This window comes from Sinocyclocheilus anshuiensis, unplaced genomic scaffold (assembly GCF_001515605.1).
Source record: "Sinocyclocheilus anshuiensis isolate Anshui unplaced genomic scaffold, SAMN03320099.WGS_v1.1 scaffold980, whole genome shotgun sequence".
NCBI lineage: Eukaryota > Metazoa > Chordata > Actinopteri > Cypriniformes > Cyprinidae > Sinocyclocheilus > Sinocyclocheilus anshuiensis.
In genome coordinates, this window is record NW_015552596.1 from 3833 (window position 1) to 27264 (window position 23432).

At 35.9% G+C, this 23432-nt stretch overlaps 2 protein-coding genes across 2 annotated transcripts; both read right to left on the minus strand.

Moving 5' to 3' along the window:
* Positions 1–671: 671 nt before the first annotated feature.
* LOC107665652 (phospholemman-like) lies at positions 672–12194 on the minus strand. Its single transcript, XM_016456624.1, has 8 exons — positions 12066–12194; positions 3827–3877; positions 3592–3627; positions 3440–3463; positions 3245–3319; positions 2301–2337; positions 2151–2194; positions 672–1148 (listed from the first exon to the last, which is right to left on the minus strand). The coding sequence occupies exons 2-8, from the start codon at positions 3858–3860 to the stop codon at positions 1129–1131; spliced, it is 270 nt and encodes an 89-aa protein (XP_016312110.1). The 5' UTR covers positions 3861–3877; positions 12066–12194; the 3' UTR covers positions 672–1128.
* Positions 12195–13718: 1524 nt separating this feature from the next.
* LOC107665650 (FXYD domain-containing ion transport regulator 11) lies at positions 13719–16726 on the minus strand. Its single transcript, XM_016456618.1, has 7 exons — positions 16669–16726; positions 15222–15266; positions 14689–14721; positions 14528–14542; positions 14284–14358; positions 14160–14184; positions 13719–14015 (listed from the first exon to the last, which is right to left on the minus strand). Exons 2-7 carry the CDS (start codon positions 15253–15255, stop codon positions 13988–13990), a joined length of 210 nt encoding a protein of 69 aa, XP_016312104.1. The 5' UTR covers positions 15256–15266; positions 16669–16726; the 3' UTR covers positions 13719–13987.
* Positions 16727–23432: the final 6706 nt, after the last annotated feature.

The following is a 23432-nucleotide window of genomic DNA, read 5'->3' on the forward strand; positions in this document are numbered from 1 at the left end:
AATGGAAAAAAATGTATGATGATTAATAGCATCAAGATTATCTTCTTTCAATGGTGTGAAAAAAATAATTATGGTTCTGTTCTTACAGCCAGAGTTATTATAGTTAACTAAAACTAAAATGGAAATAAAACGTAAAAAACATTAAAATTACTTACAATATATTAGTTGAAATAAAATATTTAAAAAAACTTATTTCAGCTAGTTGCCAAGGCAACATTTGTCATTTTAATTTAGTTTAACTTTTGATATAGCCTACTAAAACTCTAACTAAAATAAAAATAAAAATATAAAATGTAAAACTGATTCAAAAAATGAATAAAAACTAGTTTCTGAATATTACTAATATAAAACTGCTTTACAGCACATACCAAACAATCTTGCTCTGAACATTTGTTTGAATTTTGAATTATAAATGTAGAATAATGTTGTCAAAATCAAAATTTGTATGAACATAACTGTATTTCACATTGCAATCTGGATTGGCATTTGTATTCCGATTATAGCTCCTGTGTAATGCCTAAAAAAGTATCAGTGAGTAACACCAGATAAAAATAAACTCTTAATACTACTAGCATGTCTGTGATGAATAGTCTGGAAATGAAAATAAATCAAGCACATGACAATATTGCAATGTAAATACGATAGCGTGATCTTTTCATGTTTTTTTTTAACTAGTTACTCAACACCAAAGCAAGTTTGAACAGTAAACTACTTCACACAGAATGCAACAGTGTAATATTATTGGATGGATTCACTACAGCTTACAGTAATATTTGGTTAAAGGTTTCTTTATGAGACTGATTCAGTACACTGCCATTGAAAGCCTTCCCTTACATGCCTACATCCAACATAATTTAATACAATTACTGACAGGATAAAAAACAATTTACATTCAATTTTTTGGTAATCAATTTATATTAAATTATATTAAAAAGACACATCTGGCATAAAAAAAAAAACGGTATATGGATTTTCACCTTCCTCCTCTAGAGCAGATAGGCAGTGGAAACACAGAAAACCTTCATATCAGGTTCCTCGTCTTAAAGAGAAATGGTTTCTCTGATAAACCAGCACATGGGATAAAGGCGGACCATCTCTTCTGACTGGTTCAGGTCAGTCAGCAGGTTTTTAGCATTCACTGGCCCTTGCTGAAAAACAGAAATTATTCAAAGTAAAATGTACATGTTCATGATATGAAATACAATAGTTTAACAATCAGGGTCATATTTTATATTTTTCATACATTCTTTTTTAAAATGAATATAAATATAAAATATTATCTTTATTATCACATTTATTTATTTTATCTTTTTTTTTTTTTTACTTTTGTATTATTATTATTATTATTACATTTAAATGTATGTATATTATATGTATTTGTAAATAAAATGATTTTATTTTTTTCATATATTTTTTTTCAATTTTAGTGATTTTAAATGATCTTTATAGGTGAAAAACTGAATAAAAAAATAATTATAACACTTAGTTTATTTACTTTCTTTTATTTTTACCCTTGATATCCGCTTATGTTATATTGTCGCAATGTCCAAATTCCTAATTTAGATTTTCATGTCAATTCATCTGTCTGAAATCAGAAAGTTGCAGAACTACAAAATATATTTTTTGCAGCTTAATTAGGAAAAAATAAAAAATTTCCATGGATCATTTTGAGGTCTGCATGTGTCCATTGAACAATGAACTCTTTAATCTCAAAAGATCAAGGACAATTTGACACCCCTTTAAATAATTTAAACTTTAATTAGCAGAAGTTTTTAACTCAGTTCTAATTCTTTTATTCTATACTATAGACAAACAATAAAATATTTACATAGCACATCTTTGTATCCTGTTTCCCCAACCCCACCCTCAGGGATCATGGAATGTAAATACACCCAAGGGAGAATGTATGACTCATCCTGGAAACCATGTACGGGCCCACCACTGAGCACAGACCCACTGTATCCCACTGCATCACAGGGGCACTGGCACAGCAATAATTAGCAGATGGATTTCACATGGCCATCAGGCCACACAGGTTTATAGTGTTTTATAAGGGAACTTGAGGGGAGAGTGCTGATTTATACCAGCACTGGCTTCATTTTACTGGTTTAATGGTTGTAAACAGCACAGGCAGATGATGGCGGTCATACCTGTGTCGTTGAGCATCGCTTGAGCGTTACTTCCTGTCCTCCTCCTGTCAAAAGAGAGCTGTGGTGTTAGAGCTACACAGTTTCTATTCTTTGATGCACATAAATGTAAAACAAAATAATGTAAAACTTAAAAATGTATTCTCTTTATACCTCTTGTCCTGATTGAATTTGCATCTGCAGTGGCCACCTGTAATAATGACAGAACACAGGATGTTTTTCAAACAAAAACAAAAATATGTCAAGGTCACATTTAACCTCAAGATGCAAAAAAGAAAAACATGAATCTGAGCACACAAGCAAAAGTTATTGTATATTTCAGCACGTCTGAATATTGTCAGATTAACAGACGATGTAAATAAATGAGGAAAATCCTATGTGTGCTTTTTAAGGATTCAGTGTCTGCTGTTGATGGTTCAAAATATGCACCCAAGCCTCCATTATTAATTAGTCAATTCAATAAACAAGAAGTTAATACTGTGTAACTTACATTTTAAACACAATATTGCCAGTTAAAATGAATACAAATAGTTAAAAAAAGTCCTATACAAAGCCAAAACAGAATCACTGCAACAAACAAGTGATGTTTGTTTCTTGATGATTTGGTGGAATTTGTTGAATGATTCAATGTGTCAATATTGAGTAACTTACATTTTAGACACAATAGGCCTATATTGACAGTTACAATAAATAAAAATTGTTAAGTAGTTCTAAACAAATCCAAAACAGAACCGATGAAGACACAGTAGCGGTGATTAGTTTCTTAATGATTCCGTGAAATTGGTTGAATGATTTAATGACACTCTATTGGTGGAACTATGTAACACGATTTAGTACATTCATTTTAGTACAAGATATAAAATAAATGTATAAATATAAAAATATATAGGCCTATAAATGATGACATAAAAGATATATATAGATAAGATATATATATATATATATATATATATACACATACACACACACACACACACACACACACACACACACAGTATATGCACCCTTTATATAACCTAGATATATGTTACTCAGCTTGTCTGAGCATTGATAAAGTTAAAATCTGTTATTTGTAAAACTGAAAAGCACACACTCACTTAGGAGAATAGTGATGCCAATCAAACACAGAACTGCTGCCAAGATCAGACCTCCGACCCGAAGTCTGTGATAATCTAGTGAGAGACAGAATGAATAACAATCAAAGAAAATTTGAAAGATGATATTGAGAACTCCTTGAGTATTATGATGGATTATGGATGGGAGGTTCAAACTAAAAGATGTGTGCAACTAACCAAAAGAGAAGGGGTCTTCCTCTGCTGCAAAATCCAAACCAGAAAAAAAAAGCATTAAAAAAATGCATGTAACATTGTGTAATAATATTTTATCACAAGGATGAAAACAGAAAAAGAAAGAACAGAAATAATTGAAATGTGAAATCTCTTACTTGTCTGCTGACCTTCTGCCAACACAAGGGACAAAACTACAAAAGTAATATAGTATATTAGCAACATAGTATAGTATATTAGTGTGCGTTCACATGAGTTTTTGAAAGGGGTAATTATTTATAGTTACTTGTGCTCCATAAACTTAATGCACCTACAATGCCTTTACAGTTCACTAAAGGTTAGTAAGAGACATGACAACAAGCAATGTTTTTTGTACCAGTCAAAAATACTCACATGTCAAGAAAACTAGTGCCAAAGTATTCATCATGATAGAGTGGATTTAACCTGCAATACAAAATTAGGTTTGCCATGAAAAAAAATAATAACATAGATGCACCTTCTCTATATTAAATCAAAAATTATTCCTATTTAATATGTTAAAGCATTTTGTAGGCCTTATTGTGCATGCATGATGCATCAATATTAGTCTATCATTAAATCTTAAAAAATTATTCGAAACCGTTAAAGAAAATGTGTGCAAGTTTCTACCTTGAAATACCAGTTTTAAAACAAATCTGATGATGCAATGACTTCTAATAAGGCGAAAGGCTTTTACCCTTTTTAACGGTCTCTCCTATTGCATTCACACACTTATGGGGAAACTCCTGTTTCCCTGATACTAAAGCCTGATTTGTTCACGTTCGTGTAGCTGCACGAATCAATGTCGCTTCAATCGTCCAAAAGGGGAGGAGCTGACCTCTATATAAGTCAGCTCTTAGCACCATTTTGTCAACTTTTCTCCTTCAGTGATGAAAATCATCTCCTCGCTGACTCTGCAAGCAAGAAGCCGATGAAGGAAGAAGGAAGAAGCTCAGCTCAGCCTGCTGCTCGCCACCATAGAAGGAGCCCCCGGCAGCGGAAGAATCCAGAAGCCTTCCCCTGTGGCCATCTGGCACATCTAAGAGCAAATTTCTGAGCAAATTTCCAGCAACATTGCTGCAAATGTCACGCCACAAGTGTGGCTTGTGCATGGACCCCTGCATGATGCAGATGGGCACAGTGAGTGCATGCCATCTCTGTGAGCCCAGCCTCTGCGTGGGCGTTGCCCAGACAGGCGATGCACTCACTGTGCCCATCTGCATCATGCAGGGGGGCTCACTGTGAGAGCATGAGTCTTACCCTTCTGCATTCATTAAAGAAGGCGATTTGCGGCACATACTCAAAAGAGCATTTCTCCTCTCCTCATTACCACAAATGTCTGTTCCCCGCCCCTGTGCGGATCTGTGGATCTGAAAGACGCTTACTTTCACATCCAGATAGCCCCCCATCAGAGACCGTTTTTGAGATTCTCATTCGAGGGTGTGGCCTATCAGTACACAGTCCTGTATTCGGACTGTCCATGGCCCCACACACTTTTACAAAGTGCATAGACACGGCTCTTTCCCCTCTGAGACAGATGGGAATCCGCATTCAACAGCTGTCTGGTTTTAGCCAAGTCAGAACGGGAACTCATTGCTCACAGGTTGCTGCTGCTCAGCCACAATGGAGTGCCTTAGGTTGAGAATCAATTTAGCTCATTGTCTCCCAGCCAGCGAGTGGTCTTTCTGGGGACAGTTATCAATTCTGCCAGAATGCAGGCATGGGTTATGCCGGAACGCTCCTTGACTGTTCAGCGGTTAGCGGCATCATTCAAATTAGAGACTTCACGTACCCTCAAGACTTTCCAGAGGATGCTCGGCCTCATGTCGGCCGCTTCCTCTGTAGTCCCTCTGGGCCTGCTCAACATGCGAACCCTTCAGTACTGGCTCAAAGCCCATGTCCCATCCCACGCTTGGTGCCTGGGATGTTTTCATCTCAGGGTAACCCACCGCTGCATCAGAGCCGCGGACCCTTGGAAAAACTCTTGCCTGTTTCAATCAGGCATCCCATTGGGACTGATCTGCAGAAGGAAAGTGGTCACAACAGATGCCTCCAACTTGAGTTGGGGAGCTCTGCATGAGGGCAGACCGGCATCTGGCTCCTGGTCAAATCTGGAGCAGCCCTTACACATCAACTGCCTCAACATGATGGCGGATATTCTGACATTAAAAACCTTCCTGCCGGACTTAAGGGGGCACCATGTCCTGGTCCGTTCGGACAAAATGACGGTGGTAGCCTATATCAATCACCAAGGCGGTCTCAGGTGAATGCTCCCTTCACAGGTTGGCTCGACACCTCCTTTTATGGGCACAGGGCAAACTCCTCTCACTGAGAGCAGTTCATGTGCCGGGCAGACTGAACCAGGGGGCAGACATGCTGTCCAGGGAAAATGTAGCTCCAAGTGTCCCACGTGCTAACCATTCTACAAGAGCTGCTGGATAAGGGGCGCACCCCTTCCACTCTCAAAGTGTATGTGGCAGCCATCACGGCGAATCATTCTCTCGTGGCTGGCCAGTCAGTCCGCAGAAACGACTTAGTCGTTAACTTTCTGAGGGGAGCTCGGAGATTGAATTCGCCTCGCCCTCATACCGTGCCGACTTGGTACTTATCTGTAGTCCTCAGGACCCAATGGACCCTCCCTTTGAGCCACTCCAGTCGGCCGACTTGCAGCCCCTGGCGCTTATGACCACCCTCCTTTTGGCTTTAGCATCGGTCAAGCTAGTCAGTCAGTGCTTCCTGTCTTGAGTTTGGGCCTAACGAATGTAGAGTAGTCCTTAAACCGAGACACGGCTATGTACCGAAAGTGCTCTCCACTCCATTTAGAACACAACTCATCACCCTTCTAGAGTTACCCAATCCGGATGGTGAACAGGGTACCAATCCACTCTGCCTGGTATGGGCTTTTAGAGTGTATGTCGAACACTCTGGCCTGTTTAGACATTCAGAGCAGCTCTTGGTGTGTTTCAGAGGCCGCTCTAAAGGGCTGCCGGTTACGAAGCAGAGACTATCTCGCTGGATAGTGGATGCTATAGCCTTGGCTTATGCCTCAGCGGGCTTGCAGTGCCCTGTTGGTGTGAAGGCCCACTCCACCAAAGGAATGGCCTCCTCCTGGGCTTGGACCAGGATTTCTATCGGTGATATTTGTGCAGTCGCTGGCTGGACGTCACCGTCTACCTTCTCCAGGTTTTATAACTTGGAAATCCCTGGACTGTAGACACGGATTTTGTCCACTTAATTCTACCTAAACCCCTTTGTAAGTGGAGAGCGTTATGTTATGTAGTCTTCAGCCTAAATGGCTTGGGTTTCATTATTGGCTCATGCTTACAGGGCTGGGCTCGCAGAGCGGCTTCGTTCTGCACTTGCTTATAGCATGGCGCTATTGGACTCTTTCCCCATAAGTGTGTCAACGCAACGGGAGAGACCGTTCGAAAGGGAACGCTCCAGTTACTAACATAACCTCGGTTCCCTGAGATAAGGTAATGAGTGTTGCGTAGGCTGCCATGCTATAAGGCTGCACGCAAATCAGTGACTGTCGCTTCAGTTGAAAGATTCTGACGAAATGGTGCTCAGAGCCGACTTATATAGAGGTCAGCTCCTCCCTTTTTGGCAGGTTGTAGCGCCATTGGTCACAAATGTGGCTTCAGTATCAGAGTAAACAGGAGTTTCCCCATAAGCGTGTCAACACAACGCTTGTTCCCTTATCTCAGGGAACCGAGGTTACGAAGTTTGGTTAGCTGGTACAAAAATCAGCAAAAAGGGCGGACTGCTTTATGGCAGCAACAAATTCGGCAGTGCTATATTTACGACTTGCTGAATTCCACTCACTTAACTGTAGGGGGCTTTTACAGTTGCTTTAATCAAAAACAAATAACTTCTTCCACCTCTCAAACGACTTTCCTTTTTGCTGACGTCACAAAGCCCTCTTAATTTTTTTAATTCCTCCACTCCAGCCACTGGACTTTATGATCCATTAATTTTCAAAAGCCCCTCCCAAAATTTTTTTCTCACTGAATATCCTTTTTTCTCTCTGACATAAGTCAGATTGACTAATGTAAAATGGATTGTTAATGTGAGCTTAAGATTTTCACATTTAAACAAGGAAAATAATACTGTTAGGATCGAAAAGAAGATTGTGTATCTGTTGCGTTCACGAGAGCTCATTCGCATTATGCTTTGCAATCCATTCTAATCCATTATGCTCTAAATATAACATGATTCCCCTTAATGTCTGAATTATTGTCCTCTGCCAGCTTCACATCAACAAAAATGGGGTAAATCAAATGATCACAATCCCTGCCAATGCATCTGATCTGATTAAACATACTGGAGCAACAAATATCAGCTCTGAGAACACAAAGCAGACTTGGATCAAATTTCAGCAAAGGCCTGGAACATCTCGGCAACAAAACATTCATACACCAAACAAAACAGCTGCCAGGAAACGTGTCAAAACACAACCCTTTCATATAAAAGATGACCTTTGAGCACATTCTCAAAGTGCTGGAGGTTTACATGACCTGACAGATGTAGATGCTGACTTATGTCTACATCATAATTAAAAGTGCACTGTGGAAACATGCTGGAGCACCATTTGAGCTTAGCTAGGATTTTCCATTTCGTCTCTGAGAGACCAGAAGGAATGCTGTGCCCATCCCTACCAGCACAAGATGATGTAACAATCTCCACTTTCAGCTTCCAACCATGGTGTCAAAGAAGGGGAAAAATAATGGGTTCCCCAGAGACATGCTGAGACAAAATAAAGTCCAGTATTTTAGGCCTTTCAGCAGAGCAGTTTGTGTCAGTGTGAGCAGTGAACAAGGCAGTGGTTAAGCTAGAGCTTTTCAGAGAGGTTTAATAAATCCCTGCGTCTGTTTTATACCCTATTATCTTGACTATGAATTATCTCATTTCCATCTTCCTGTAAACATGCATGCCACATTTTTTGTGTCATGAACAACTTTTTATGTATTGAATTTATTTATAAAGTAGGCCTTCTTCATTTGATTAATCATGGAAGCCTGACCAATTTGTTTATGTAAATCAAGTCAAATTAGATTCTTCATGCAGAGCATAAAATTTGCAAACAGGTGCTTCTCTGATGGCACTTCCACATGTTTATTAAAGAAGTAGTGCACCAATTCTGTCATAATTTACTAATTCTCAAATATGGTTCCAAATGTTTATGCTGTTATTTTGTGTGTAACACAAATAGAGGATTTTTAAAGAATTTTCAACCTGCCCTAATGTCTATGCACATTTTGGATATAGTTCAAAATTGTGGCCCTGCTACTTTTATGTAAATATTTTGTTCCTTTTTGGAGTTGGCAGACGTGGTTATCATGAACTGTCAGTTTTTTGTGGCGATGTTTAGTGTCTGCAGGTTATGTGGTTTCTTTAGTAGCTAGATGGCGACATGTGACAGTCTTTTTTTTATTGTAATGAATTATTAAATCATTTTCAGCCGATTCGTTAAAAAACGCTGATTCAATCATTTGATGCAGGGAACTGGTGGTGTCACGCTCGCAGTTGCGCTGTTTGGCCTACCAGAACTTCGCTTCCATATTTTCTCGTTCAAGACAGACAGTTTTGGCCTTTAGTGTTTTTATTATAGTGAATGTTTCTGTAAGTTGCATAATATATAAACGTACGCTAATTTGTAGGCTCATAACATTCTGTAATGTCTACTACATCCAATAGGCAAAGTGAAATAGCAGATAGAGATAGCTCTTTATCCAGTACCAAGCAGTGCAAAGATAATTCTGCCAAGAATCTGGCAAGAGAAGCTGTCTTTGTATTTTACAATCATTTCAGGGGAGCCTTAGAAACGCTTTTTAAATCATTATACTGTACAAAGAGCTGAAAGAAAATGAGAGAGCGTTTCATCGCACTGTTCTTGTTTTCGGCTTAGACGTTTTGGCACCTCCTGCCAGGCAGAATCACCCTGGGTGCATGGAGATAATAATGAAAGTCTTGTGATAGAGCACAGTCACGTTGGCTTGCCATTGTGTGAGTGTGTGTGTGTGTGTGGGGGGGTCATGAGAAAGAATGAGGAATTTTGTTCTACAGTGTTTAACATCACTTCCTCATCTCACATTACAAACCGACCATCTCTTCTTCAATGCAATGCCTTGTTTCTTTCTTGACTGTTGCCATAGTTCATTTTTACTAACAATACTGTCTCTTAGCCCTTTTTGCTCCTCACTTGCAACATTAAATCCTCATTCAGGAAATGAGAAATTTAAACAAGACAGCCTAGGAATATTACTAACTCTCAGTGTCAGTCTTGTTGTGCACTAGAAGAAAAAAAAAATTGTTTTACTCAGTTGTCTTGTTTTCCAGTACAAACATCTTAAACGTTCATAAATCAAGTTATTTACTTGAGAAGAAAAATATTAACTATTTTTTTCTGAAAAATGCATCAGGTGAGTTTATTCTTAAAACATGAAATAAAAAAAAACTGTCATTGGGGTAAGAAAAATAAACTTAATTCAAAGAGAAAACAAGATCGTCTTTCTTACCCCACTGACATATTTCTATTTTTTTTTTCTAATTTTCTAATTTAATCAAATTTTGATACATTTTACTGAAAATAATATTTGTTTTCTTAAATCATTTTCCTAGTAAATTTGTCTTGATTTAAGCATTTTTAGAAATTTATAATGAAAAACTAGACAAAACTTTTTCTTTTTTAAGTGTGAAAGGGTGTTTTACTATTTTTAAGGGATCTAATTTATGATTGTGTGCTTTTGACTTGCTCCAGTAGGTAAGCACCTAGCAACTACCCAGAACACCCTAGAGACCACCTAGCAACCACATGCCAACCTGCTAAATATCATTCAGAACACATTTGCAACCACATAGTGACATCCTGGCAACCGTAGCATCAAGGTGGTGAGTTGTATACGGTGCAAAAACATCTCTGTCTGGATGATAGTTCACTAGCAAACCTAAGTTATTGAACAGACACTTAGCATCAGTCCTATTCTTCTCTCTCCTAGTTGAACTGTTTATTTGTAGGTCATGTCTACTATTGGTTTCTTGACCAAAGTCAACCTAAAGGCAGTTATTTATAGTATTGCACATGTTTTGAGACACTGAATAACTAAACACTGAATAACTTTAAAAACCTTTTGAATTGTCAAGTTAACTATAGGATTAAATCATTTTCATCTGCCTCATAAATACTGGTGTAAGCAGCAAATTGTACATTTGATTGGTTGGAGGTCTGATCAGTCTTCATTTTATGACACGCCTCCTTCTCTGCACTAATTTGATGAGTCTAGTAATTATTGCAAGGAACTGCTGATGTAAAGGTTGGGTTTAAAGCCTGTTGTTCTGGCTGAAGAGATGAGAGAGTTATATTAAAATACCTGCATATATAAAAATATACAGTACTGTGCAAAAGTCTTAGGCCATTAGCATTTTCACCAACAAAAAATGGTTTTAAGTCAATTATTTCTCTTTTGCTGTAGTGTGTCAGTAAGAAATATCAGTTTACATTTCCAAACATTTCTTTTGCCATTAATTGGAATAATGCACTGAGATTGTTTTATGCACAAGGAGTCTGACAGCAGTCAGTGCTCCACACAAAGATCTGATCTTACCTTCATCCAGTTTTGACAAAAATGTCAGATAGAACCTTATAATTCCAAGGCGACTATCTCTCTCTCTCGCTCTCTTTCTCTCTCTCTCTCTCTCTCTCTCTCTCTCTCTATATATATATATATATATATATATATATATGTGTGTGTGTGTGTGTGTGTGTGTGTGAGTGGTCAGTGTAGTGTACTTTTGTTTCCATACACCCCAACTCCATATAAAACAACTTGACACAATCACATGGTACACAAAGGATGAAAGCCATATACACAGGAATCCAGACTGCAGCTATATTAGGAACAAAATTCCACCCCTGAGAACAGGCTGTGAACTTTGAAGTATTGTATGATTATACACTCCAGCAGAAACACACGGACAGATGCCCTTTAGTAACACAGGCCCTTTAAAATGGAGTAAAAGCATTTAGTTCAGCAATGTATTTACAGATTCACCTATCCAGAAAACTCTTTAGTATATAACTAGATTAGCACTGAAGTTTACTTTTAAGCTGTTTCTTGCCCATGTGCGCAGAGTGACGCAGGAAGGAACAAGACATCCTGTTGAAATGAATCATCATTCCAAAAACCACAATCCCGCCCTTTCCAGTAGTTAAAGAAGTGCTGTCTTTGTGCTCCCTTCAGCTAACAAACATCTGTTTCCATGAGCAGATCATGCAATAAGCCTTAAATCTTTACCCATTACAAATAGTGAACAGTGAACAGTTCCTTAAAGAAAAATTTTTTTAGGATGAAGAAAATTGTAATAATTGGAAGAATCTTTTTCCACTATAAAGAACTTTTTGTGCAATTGAAATGTTCCATGGAATTTAAAGGATTCAAAGGATACAAAGATTAAACACCACGTAAAGTATGAACACAAAACACCTTATAAAATACCTTAGAAAGTTTCTGAATGCTTAATTATCATATTTGAATATATGAACTTGACTATCCATCAGCCGTAACATATGTTTCACTGTATAAACATTAAAATGGAATCAAAACTGATTACTCACCCTTTTCAAAGATAAAGAAAGTGAAATGTTGACGTTTGAAACGTGGTTTGTGAAGGAACTACCCGTAAAGATCTGATCTAGACAGACTGAAACCAACACCCACCATCCGCTCAACAGGTTCGCTCAGTCCTGAGTGGGTTGAGCTTTGAATGAAGGATCTTTTCTCTGGGAGAGCAACTCTGACAGTTTTTAGTTTGTCATGCACGCTCGGGCTGAATTTATTCTGCTGGTGAGTGAACACAATGATCTAACAAAAGTAGAGGAATAGAACTCTCTAAGAGATCTGAAATAAATGTGTTAAAGGGGTCATATGATGCGATTTCAATTTTTCCTTTCTCTTTGAAGTGTTACAAGTTCTTGGTGCATGCCGGCCTCCGCTTACTCTAGCCCGCCGTGTGTGACACTGTGTTTCGTTGTGAAAGCGGGACTACTTTGTTTGGCCTTCCAAAAGAGGACACGAATCAGTGGTTAAATTGTATTTACAACACTGTTCCAGAATAGTTCAACCCAAATATTCAGATGTGTGCAGTGCATTTTATGGAGGATGGATGAGGTCTTGGCCTATAGTATATGGGGAAGTCGTGGCCTATTGATTAGAGAGTCGGACTCGTAACCCAAAGGTTGTGGGTTCGAGTCTCCTACCGGCAAGGATTGTAAGTGGGGGGAGTGAATGTACAGCGCTCTCTCCCACCTTCAAAACCACGACTGAGGTGCCCTTGAGCAAGGCACCGAACCCCCAACTGCTCCCCAGGAGCCGTAGCTAAAAAAAAAAGGCTGCCCACTGCTCCGTGTGTGTGTTCACTGCTGTGTGTGTGCACTTTGGATGGAATAAATGCAGAGCACTAATTCTGAGTATGGGCCACATGTCACATCACTTATAATCTGTAATTATGTCCCCACTGGATGCAACAAATGCCTCGTTTATAATGGGTTTTAATGTTTTTGTCTCGTCGCTCCGGCCGGACAGGGCATCAAAGTATGGTAAGGGCGTAACATTTCCGTCACACGCGTGAGGTATTAGGCCAATCACAACGCGGATAGCTGGCCAATCAGAGCACACCTCGCTTTTCAGAACGATGAGCTTTGTAAAAATCGACGCGTTTCAGAAAGGCGGGGGCATAGAGGAGAAACAATAATGTACAGTATGTGGAAAATAATGTGTTTTTTTAACCTTAAACCGCATAAACACATTTCATTTCACCAAATACACAAAATAATGTTCTTTTTCGCAACATCATATGACCCCTTTAATATAAAGGAATTTTCAGAATTGATTTTTCACAGGCGATTTTTGATTTTGTTTACTTTAAATTACACATTGTGTTGTGTTTTGTTTTAGGGTTGGAGGAAATGTGCATAAACTTAACGGAAAAGTTACTGGTAATTTTATGCCTGGACATTATCATCCTATGGATTTCAATGTATACAACATTGAGAAACAGGTCAAATAAATATAAAAATTTACCACTTTATTTATTTATTTATCTATCTATCTATTTATCTATTTATTTAAAATAGTCCCTCTATGTTTTAATAATACATTTCAGCATTTGATTCTACTTTGATTCCTACTACAAAAAAGACATTTGACTTTCATCTTGCACAAGGCCAGCCAAATTCAGGCATAAAACATGACAACAAATGCAATTTTGCAGGCCAATAACTGAGAATCTTTATTAAAGCGCCACTTTGAGAGATTGCTAAAATTTATAGAATAATTTTACAAATTCAAAAGCTCAGTTTTTGGGCAGGGACTGTGATTAATGTATAAATTAATGGTTGAAACAAAGGAAACCCTACAATAAAATAAAGTACAGATGAGAAGTGGAGCTAGTTAGCCATCAGTAAATAGACAGAATAAAACCGTCTTCTACGCAATTAAAAATCCATTAGAAAGTTTCAGCAGATGAAGTCCCTGATCCTTAGATTTTGCTTGCGTCTTCATCATCCCTATGTCAAAGAGATGAGGTACTTTTTAAATTATACCATTTTCATGTCTCTTATTATCATAAATAATATGTTTTGATTTCAAAATGTACATAATTTCATTTAGATGTAAAAGTGTGAATATGACAGTGAGATCAGGTGACCTACTTTCTTTTTGGTTTGCACTGCCCCCCTGTGAAGAGAACAATCTGTTACTCTTTTTGCCTAAAATGTCAAACATAAGGTTTTCTTTAGGTAGAAAATGCATGTGTAAAAATTCAGAGCTACTTACAACACAGAACTCCAACCCCTCCAGCTATAAGCAGGGCTGTGAAAACCAAACCCCCGATCCTCAGCGCCTCATAGTCTAAAAACAGAAGCATTTTAATCTAGCTTAAAAAGGATTAAAAATGGTATATATTTGTATACATTCATACGTATCATATTTATACATTTATATTCATATTTATACATTTTATATATATTATAAGTTATATTTATAAGGATATCATGAGCATCTGCCTCAGAGTACTTACTGTAAACAAAAGGATCTGCAAAGGCAAAAAAAGAGGAGAAAACTTAGACTGCCATTGAAAACAGACAATAATGCTGCCAAAAATCTTAATGTTGTCAATGCATGAGACAGGATTAAACATTGAATAGCGATATTAGAAACAAACAAACTTTTCTGTCTTACTCGCTTCAGCTCGACTGAAGAGTGCCAAGAAGACTGTAAATGAAAATAAAGATTTATGAAAAATCATACACATACACAAAGAAAAAAATAATTACTGGCATTAACAAACGAATAAAGTATAAGACATTTGGGGGAAAGGTAATACTCTCAAAATATTGCACTCTTTTTTAAGATTTAAAATAAAAATATACATTTTGTTCTGTAAAATAAATAAGCAATTTAAGTTCAAATTCATGATTTATGTATGTCATAAACTACTGTGTATATATACTGTAATGAGAACTTAATTTTGAATTTAGAAAAGATACTAGTTTTTATAACCATAATTTTCTAAAAAAAAAAAAAAAACAGTTAAAGTCAGTAAGTCCTATACTGTAAACCATAATTTTCTAAAAAAAAAAAAAACAGTTAAAGTCAGTAAGTCCTATACTGTAAATGTGGACAGAAAGTCTTTTTTTAATACTTGACCTTCAGTCCCAAGGGCACAGATCAGTCTGTGACCTTTACTGTGTACATAAATAGTCATGACTTACCTGTAAGGAGAACTAGTTCTGTGAGCTGGCTCATTTTTACCCCTCCTGATCAAGGACACACACACAGACACACACACAGACACACACACTAAATGAGCCATTATATTTTTTTTGTCTTACAGTAATAATTCACTCCAAAAAATGAAAATGTTGTCATTTATTCACCCTCAATAGTTTTAAACCCAATATAATAACAGTAAATGAGTGGGGTTCCAAAATAACAAAAAATACCCTAAATGAGTCATAAATTCTCAGTTGATTCCGATCACACAACAATTATTGAATCCGACTGATTCAGTTCTCTTAAACTCACTAAACATATAAAACAGATTTATTTTGAAATACTTTTTCAGTATATATAAACATAATGCCAGTGTCGGCTACTTGCAGCACATATAATTAGATGGAATATGTTCTGTTCCCATGTACAGGTCAACAGTGAGACGCGGAATGTTTGTTTAGAAACTCCAGCTGTAAGTGCAGCTGAGAGAAAGCAGCACTCGTGTTTTGAAAGTAAACATAAAAATGATGGGTCGACACAGTCGGGACGCAGCACGTTCCAGGACACTGCTGGTGTACCCTTGAATGCCTGGAGGTGTTTTGGAAAGTTTGCCCTCCCACCTCCTCTGGTTATAGAATCATCTCGAAACGCTTTGGATCTGTAGCTCACTGACCACACATGGGCCCTGAAGTCTGGATGCCATTTTTGTTATATTAATGTATCTTTTATCTGACTGAATAGATTGAAGAGATTTAAAGAGAGTTCACACAAGAATGAAAATTCTGACACCATTCTCACACTCAAGTTGTTCCAAACCTGTATGAGTTTCTTTCTTCTGTTGAACACAGAACATATTTCGAAGATTGTTGATAACCCAACAGTTGCTGGTAGCCATTGACTTCCATAGATTTTTTTTGTTCTATACTCTAGACGTCAATGGCTACCAGCAACTGTTTGGTTATCAGCATTCTTAAAAATATCTTCTTTTGTGTTCAACAGAAGAAAAAACCCATATAGGTTTGGAGCAACTTGAGGGTGAGTAAACGATGACAGATTTTTCATTTGTGCATGAACCATCCTTTTAAACAAGGCTTCCTCTGAAGTCAGACTTTCTAGGGAATATTTACAGGACTTTCATGTAAAACAGTTCTCGAAAGGTCCACGTATCCAAAATGGCAGGTGTGGGGTCACCTTCATCTATCGACCTGATTCTAAGACAGAATCTTTATCTAATCACGGTTCATTTGTACTTAAATGAATAACTCAGAGCTCGGATTATGTATTAAATCACAAATGGCAATGAATCAAACATTAATGAAGATTTTCTAAAGATCCACACTGGCATGCGAGATAAGTAAATACTATTAAAGTAAGTAGTTCTTCATTGCATCATTCCCATGTCACATTTAGTACAATCCAGTATATATAAAAAAACCCTGATCTTACCTTAGCAGAGGAACTGATGGCTCTCTGAGCAGTAGATGTTGGATGAAGCTCCTCAGGTAGGCTAATCTCACGACCTTTCTGTCTTTTCTATAACCTTTAAAGAAAACTCCTCTTCACTGTATACACATAAACACAGCACAGCATATCAGATCGATGCATTTTGGGTGTGTGCATCATCACGTCATCATGACCACTGTTTAGCCCAAAACATGACCTGCGTGTTGATGAATTACACACAGCTTCAAAGTTGTTTAAGATGGAGGTTAACATGAGTACACCTACAAATCAGTGTCCTTTAAATGTTCTTTCATTGACTATAGGCATTAAAGCTAATGTCCTTTACCCAACAGTCACCAGTAATGTGACACTATGAGCATCACTCTGAAGGGCAGAGCACTTTATGTGAACACTTTGAAGGGTGCAAGGCATTACTGTCTCATATGTTTGGTTCACCATATACAAAGACATACATCATTGCTACTTTATTTTTGAATTAGAATGTTACCTTGATAAGGTAGCAGCAAAATTCATGTTTAGAAACATTTTAAAAACCATTTGAACCATATATTGCAACTTTAAATAAAAAAACATTAAAAATGTAGGAATATAAAAAAAATTATAATAATAGTTACAAAATATATATTTTCTATATTTATATATAAAATACATATTTATATATCATATAATATATAAATCTTTCTACATGATATGTATGTATATAAATCATGATTATAATATAAAAATTATATTATAATATACATTGTAAAATGTATAAATGTTTTGCAATATATGTATACACGTGTGTGTGTGTCATAGGGCCTTTCTACGAGAATGTACAGTAATGTCTCAAATTTTATATAAAGTCATATATTAAGTCATTTTGATTTTATATTTGGCAGTTTGAAAAAATAATTATGCCTCGATGTATTATCATGTAAGTGTGGCTAAAGTCTCTAGAAAGGCTTCAAGTCAAGTAACCAAAGCAGGGGTTATAAGCAAAGTAATGTCACTTTTTAGGGTGTGTGCTTGAAGAATCATCCTAATCACTGCAAAAAAAAATGTGTAAAATTATTTACTTTTGTAGTCCAGGAATATTTATTATTTATTTTTTTTAACAGTACCGATTACAGTCATATACATAGAGAACAAAAATCTGCCCTACTGCACCATTCCAGAAGAAATGATATACCCTAACCGCAGTATTTAAGCCTGCACAGGCAGTCAGGGAGCTGCTCTCTAGGACATCTCCAGCAAACACATGAATCAGGAGCAGTCATCTGAAAGATTACACGGAAAAACTCTACGCTTATCTGACGCTTTTATCATTATATGTGCTGTGCTGATGTTTTGAACACCATTTTTGATTGGTGTACACACACTGTGGAAATACACACCTGCCACTTGTTGATTTCTATTTGTTTTATTGTATTATTCTAAAATATATTTATACTGGGGTCAAACTGACCCCAAATAAAAGTCTCTATACAAGATAATCACCTTTATGAAAAGTACATGCTGATAAGACAGAGAGCAAAAGCCTCAGTAATATCTGTTTTGATAATGTCAGTGGAACATATTACAAGAATTTGAAATGAAAATAATAGGTTAATTAAATTACTCTGACTATTTTTATACAGGTATTGGTATTATTGGTATTAAAGAAAACAAAGCATTAACATAAAGGCAAAAAAAATAAATAAATAAAAACAAATGTTTTAGATCTGACAGTCTAATCTGATTTGAAATGTTCTCATCTACATTTCAGATGTTTACAATAAGGTTTACATTTTTAATTGATATGAGCATATGGTGAAAATATCATACAACATTAAACTTAAATCTGACTGTGAGCTAAAGCAGATGGTTGTTGTGTGCTGTGATGTTACCTCTTGAGTGTTTACAAATGCTGGAGCACATATGCAAATAGTCAAAGCTTCAAAACAGGCTTAAACGCACATTTTCTGAGCCAAACTTTAAAATGAAATACTCATGGACTGATATCTACAATTAAAAGCATAGCAGAATAGAAACACGGCCATTCCAGGGTGCAGCGAACCACCTGTGTCAATATTGACCCATCTACTATTGATCTACTCAACGCTACCCAAAAGCCTCAGTTTGAGTGCTGTGAATGCTGTCATTTAGCCACTTAAAGAAATGAAATTAAATCAGTCAAAGTTGTGCATAATTCACAATAAATTGAAAATAAAAAATAACAAACTAAATTAAATGTATATTGTAAACAGCATGACAATGACCAGGAGTACTTGACTATTCATTAAACAGCAGATCCTCGATTAAATAATCCAGTCTTTGTATTTGTAAAATATACATTATTAAAAGGTGGAGTTGCTTGATGATTAAAGTGGATTAGCCAATAAAACATATTCCTGGATCAAAATCCCTCTGACTTCAGTGTAAGTTAAGGTTAGAAATTTAAATACAGTTATGATAGTTAATGACCAAAAAAAGGATTTTGAACCAAGTACATTAGAAACTAAAACATTAATGGCTGTGACCATAGAAGTGAAGACGCCCTCTACTGGACAAGACTGAAACCTGAGAAACATAACTAAGCCTTCTTTCAAATCTATAGAAACTAATTGTATGCTGTATATTACATATATTATCTTATGGTGTGTGTGCTATATTATAATTATTATTATCAGATCCACATTTGTTCATAAGGAGCATGAGAGGGGTTTCAATATTGCTTAGATTGTGCCGATTGCACGTCATCTTGGATTCCACCCACCGACCCTAGAAACAAGACCAAACTTTAGAAACTATCTGCCTGTAACTCAATATCTCTTCATGCAAATTAGATATATTTGAGTGAATATAATGTGCAGTACATGTGCAAGTATATGAGTAACGAGAAACTTACTGAAGCAATGCTGTACTTTCTCTGATCTTTTCAACAGGACATAAGCCACAACGATGGTAATGAGGGCAGCTAAAAATCCTCCAATCACGTATCCAATGAGCCTAGCATAGTAAGAATCATTCTCTAAAAGGAACACAGAGAGAGAGAGACATGAAGGCAAGTGCCTGTTCACATTCACACACACATTTAATTGCTAGTAACATACCGTACACATAAAGGCGTCCGATTTTGTCATCTATACCATTGACCTTGCACAAAAAAATAGTGCCATTGTCATCTTCTGATGTTCCTGCAACTTCCCAAGCAGCTACGTCTCCACTAGTTTTTTTATAACAGTAAGCTTTCATTGACTGGGGAAAAGAGAAAGATTTATGGTAAATTTAAGGGCACTATCATTTTACAACTGAGCAATTAAATATACTCTATTTCTTAATAATTAATATTTTAAAAATATATATATATTATTTAGCAAATTAGATATATCTATCTTGCTATCTAAGTACATCTATCTATCTATCTATCTATCATTTGATAAATATTATTATTATTATTATTATTATTTAATATAGCACATAGGAAATTACATCATTTGGAAATTTTCTACAGCATAGTGGAGTAAATAATAATTATTTTTTTACACAAACTGTTGAGTCGGCTGCTTTTGTCAAGCTAATCCATTTATACCTGTTATTGTAGAAAAATGAAACATTTTTCTTTAACTTATGAGAGTTTAATTCATTCTCATTAGTAACTAAATTATGTAGAAACAATATTTAGACTTTACAGAAGAACTGTAATCTACACTCTTCAAACTAAAGGTTCTTTTTGGCATTGATTGTTCCATGAAGAACTTTAAACAGACATCCATAGAACCTTTCCATTCCACAAAATGTTCTTTATAGTGAAAAAAGACGGTTCTTTTAAGAATTGATCACTGAAAGATTCTTTTATTGCTCTGCTATGAAAACACCCTATTGGATCCTTTATTTTTAAGAGTGTAGGCAAAGTCTTGCTACTTTTTCATCTGGTTTTGATCGTTAATCACTCTATTTGTGTTGTTGATTCTGAAATGTTAAAGAGAGTCATAATGATAGGTGTGTCCAAACTCGACTGCTAGTGTACAGTGTGTGCACCACAATAGTTTAAGGAGAAGTCACCTGAGCGGGTAAGTATTTGGTTTTGTCTCCTGGACAAGCCATAGAATCATTGACCTTTGAACCCATAATGTAAAACCAGATTTGTTGCCCATTCAATCCACTGACACCACATTCAAAGGTGACAGTTTTTCCGGTATCCGAGGTCAAATTCTGAGGAACTATAAAGTGATTCAGGCCTAAAGCACAGGAGAGAAGCAACAGCGTGAGGAGGAGGGTTTCACTCATTTGACTAAGAAATTATGAACTTGGCTATTCTAATAACCACACCTGTACACAAACTAGCCAATGAAGTCTAAATATAAATAAAGAAATGTTCAAATCCTCTCATTTTGAGCCAATTAAAATATAAAGTTTGAAAAATCCCACTTTACCAACAGCTATTTGTATTGTCCTATTAAACACAACAGCTTATTCAACGGAAGTTTAAAAGTCGAGGAACATGAACTATCCAAATCTATCACAAAAACTGGCATTTTCTTTAACCGTAAGCATTAAAATGAAACCGGAAAACACACCTTTGGTAAGCGAAGCAAACTGCAGCACTAAAATCAGAAGCCACATCAGAGAAACAGCGGTTTGAGTCTTCATCCTTCTCATTTCATCAGTTGTCACAGGGCCACGAAAAGCCCTTTCTGCTGGTCCAGTCCCTCGAGCGATGGCTCAGTAGCAAAGCAGATGAGAGCAGTGCTCTTTCTCAGTAGAAACTGCGCTGAAAAACACCCTGTCGGATGGAGGATGCTCATTTGCAAGGACCTCTTCCAAGAAATTTTGAGGCTGGGCTGGGACATAGCCTATTCCAACATTTACAGCCACGAGTGTCGCTCTCTTTACACTTCCTTGTGTGCTTAGCACTGATTTCTTTATGCTTTCCCTTCCTCCTAGCATTACTGAACTGCCATTTGAGTATAAGGCATTTTACTGCCAAAACTAAAATTTACATCAGCCAGAAAGACACATTTTTTCCACCCAGCAATGGTTCCATGGATGCCAAGTAGTTTTTATGAATGAAAGAGTTATCTTGTACGCATTCAGATTTGAAATGTGTTGCATTAATTTGTACAAACCTATAATGCCATCAGAACATGGTGAAAATTAGAGCTGTTACCAGGATTGAAACTGGACTGGACTGACTACAATACACAATATAATATAGGCATATAATGATAATAATAATACAAATAATTTTTGTGTATATACATGTTGGAATTAATACACAGCTAAGAAGAACATTTTAACATTAACATTTATAAATATAGATAATTAAACGCTTAGATGTTTTTGTCAATTGTTAAGCACAAATAAAAATAACCACATTTGTTTTTTATTAAAAATAAAATCAATTACTTTATTTCAGTATTTAAAGTCATGTATTATGGGTGCAAAATTTATATTTGGTTGGAAAGAACTGAAAAGATTACAGTATGTCAAAGGTCAGAATTTCTATATTGTGCATATATTCATCTCAGTTTCATTAACAAAAATTTAAGCATATGTGTGTGTGTGTGTGTATTAGATACATATATACATTAGACATATACATTATTAACACACAGCTAAGTATGATTTATATATATAAATGATTAAATGCTTAGATGATTTTATGTCAAGTTTCTAAAGCACAAACAAAAATAACCACAAATTATTACTATTTTATAAAAAAAAATTAAGTCTTTATTTCAGCATTTAAAAGTCATATTATGGATGCAACATTAATATTTGGTTAAAAAGAACTGAAAAGAAAAAGTAGTGAGATTACTGTATGTCAAAGGTCAGAATTTCTGTATTGTGTACATATATTCATATCAGTTAGTTTCATGAACATGAAAACAGAAAAATAAACATATTTATAGAATAAAAGCTAAAAGCTGTTTGAGTTTTATTGTTGTCATATTCAAAAGGCCTAAAGAGCTACCAAATTACTACAAAATGTTACTCAGAAGGTTATGGTATAAAATCTGGATAACAATATAGCAGCTTAACAAAATTAGACATAGACTTGAATTAAACAGTGCATTGCATAGTAAGGAAGCTATTATGTACAAAAATATAAGCAACAATACTGACTGCCACAGTGCTGAGTTTATTCATACTGCTTTCTAAACCAGTCTTTGGTTTGCATTTTTACATTTAGTGCTTGTCACTTCAATGCTTAACCCATCTTTAAGAAAAAAAGAAGTGAAAATAAAATATAATACATGTAAAATACATCAAATGTGTAGTTTTCATGAAACATTTTCAAATGTCACCATTCTGGCCATTTCAATTTATAAAACCTATTTAAGTACACATTTAATCATGGCACATTTCACAGAGGCCTGTATTATTCGGCAAAATGCTTCTTACAAGTGCATGTACTAGAGATTTTGACTGGACGTGTGCCACTAGTAAACAAATTTGATATAAATACTGTAGATTGATATAAAGTTGAGAGTCCTTGTCAGATTTAGAATTGTGATAAAATTGTATTTGTGTGTGTGTTGCTGTCTGGAGTCCATGTTATGTCTGTTTGTATAGCATTATATTATTTAAATTAATAGAAAAATATATATATATTTTACAAGTAAATTCACTAGAGCTGAACATGAACATGGATTTAATTTGTTTTGCTACCATACATTCTGTACAAACCTGCAATAAAGTCGGATAAAAATACCCTATATTCTAAAATTATTAATAGTTTTTGTGTGTGAAAAAAAAGTTTATATATATATATATATATA

Excerpts from the sequence above, each read along its gene's own strand:
- LOC107665650 (XM_016456618.1), bottom strand. The coding sequence starts at position 15,255 with ATGAGCCAGCTCACAGAACTAGTTCTCCTTACAG. Across the intron at positions 14,722-15,221 it reads AGAACTAGTTCTCCTTACAG|TCTTCTTGGCACTCTTCAGT; the intron begins GTAAGTCATGAC and ends TTTCATTTACAG. Across the intron at positions 14,185-14,283 it reads AGGGGTTGGAGTTCTGTGTT|GGGGGCAGTGCAAACCAAAA; the intron begins GTAAGTAGCTCT and ends TTCTCTTCACAG.
- LOC107665652 (XM_016456624.1), bottom strand. The coding sequence starts at position 3,860 with ATGATGAATACTTTGGCACTAGTTTTCTTGACAT. Across the intron at positions 2,195-2,300 it reads AAATTCAATCAGGACAAGAG|GAGGAGGACAGGAAGTAACG; the intron begins GTATAAAGAGAA and ends CTCTTTTGACAG. Across the intron at positions 1,149-2,150 it reads AGCGATGCTCAACGACACAG|CAAGGGCCAGTGAATGCTAA; the intron begins GTATGACCGCCA and ends TCTGTTTTTCAG.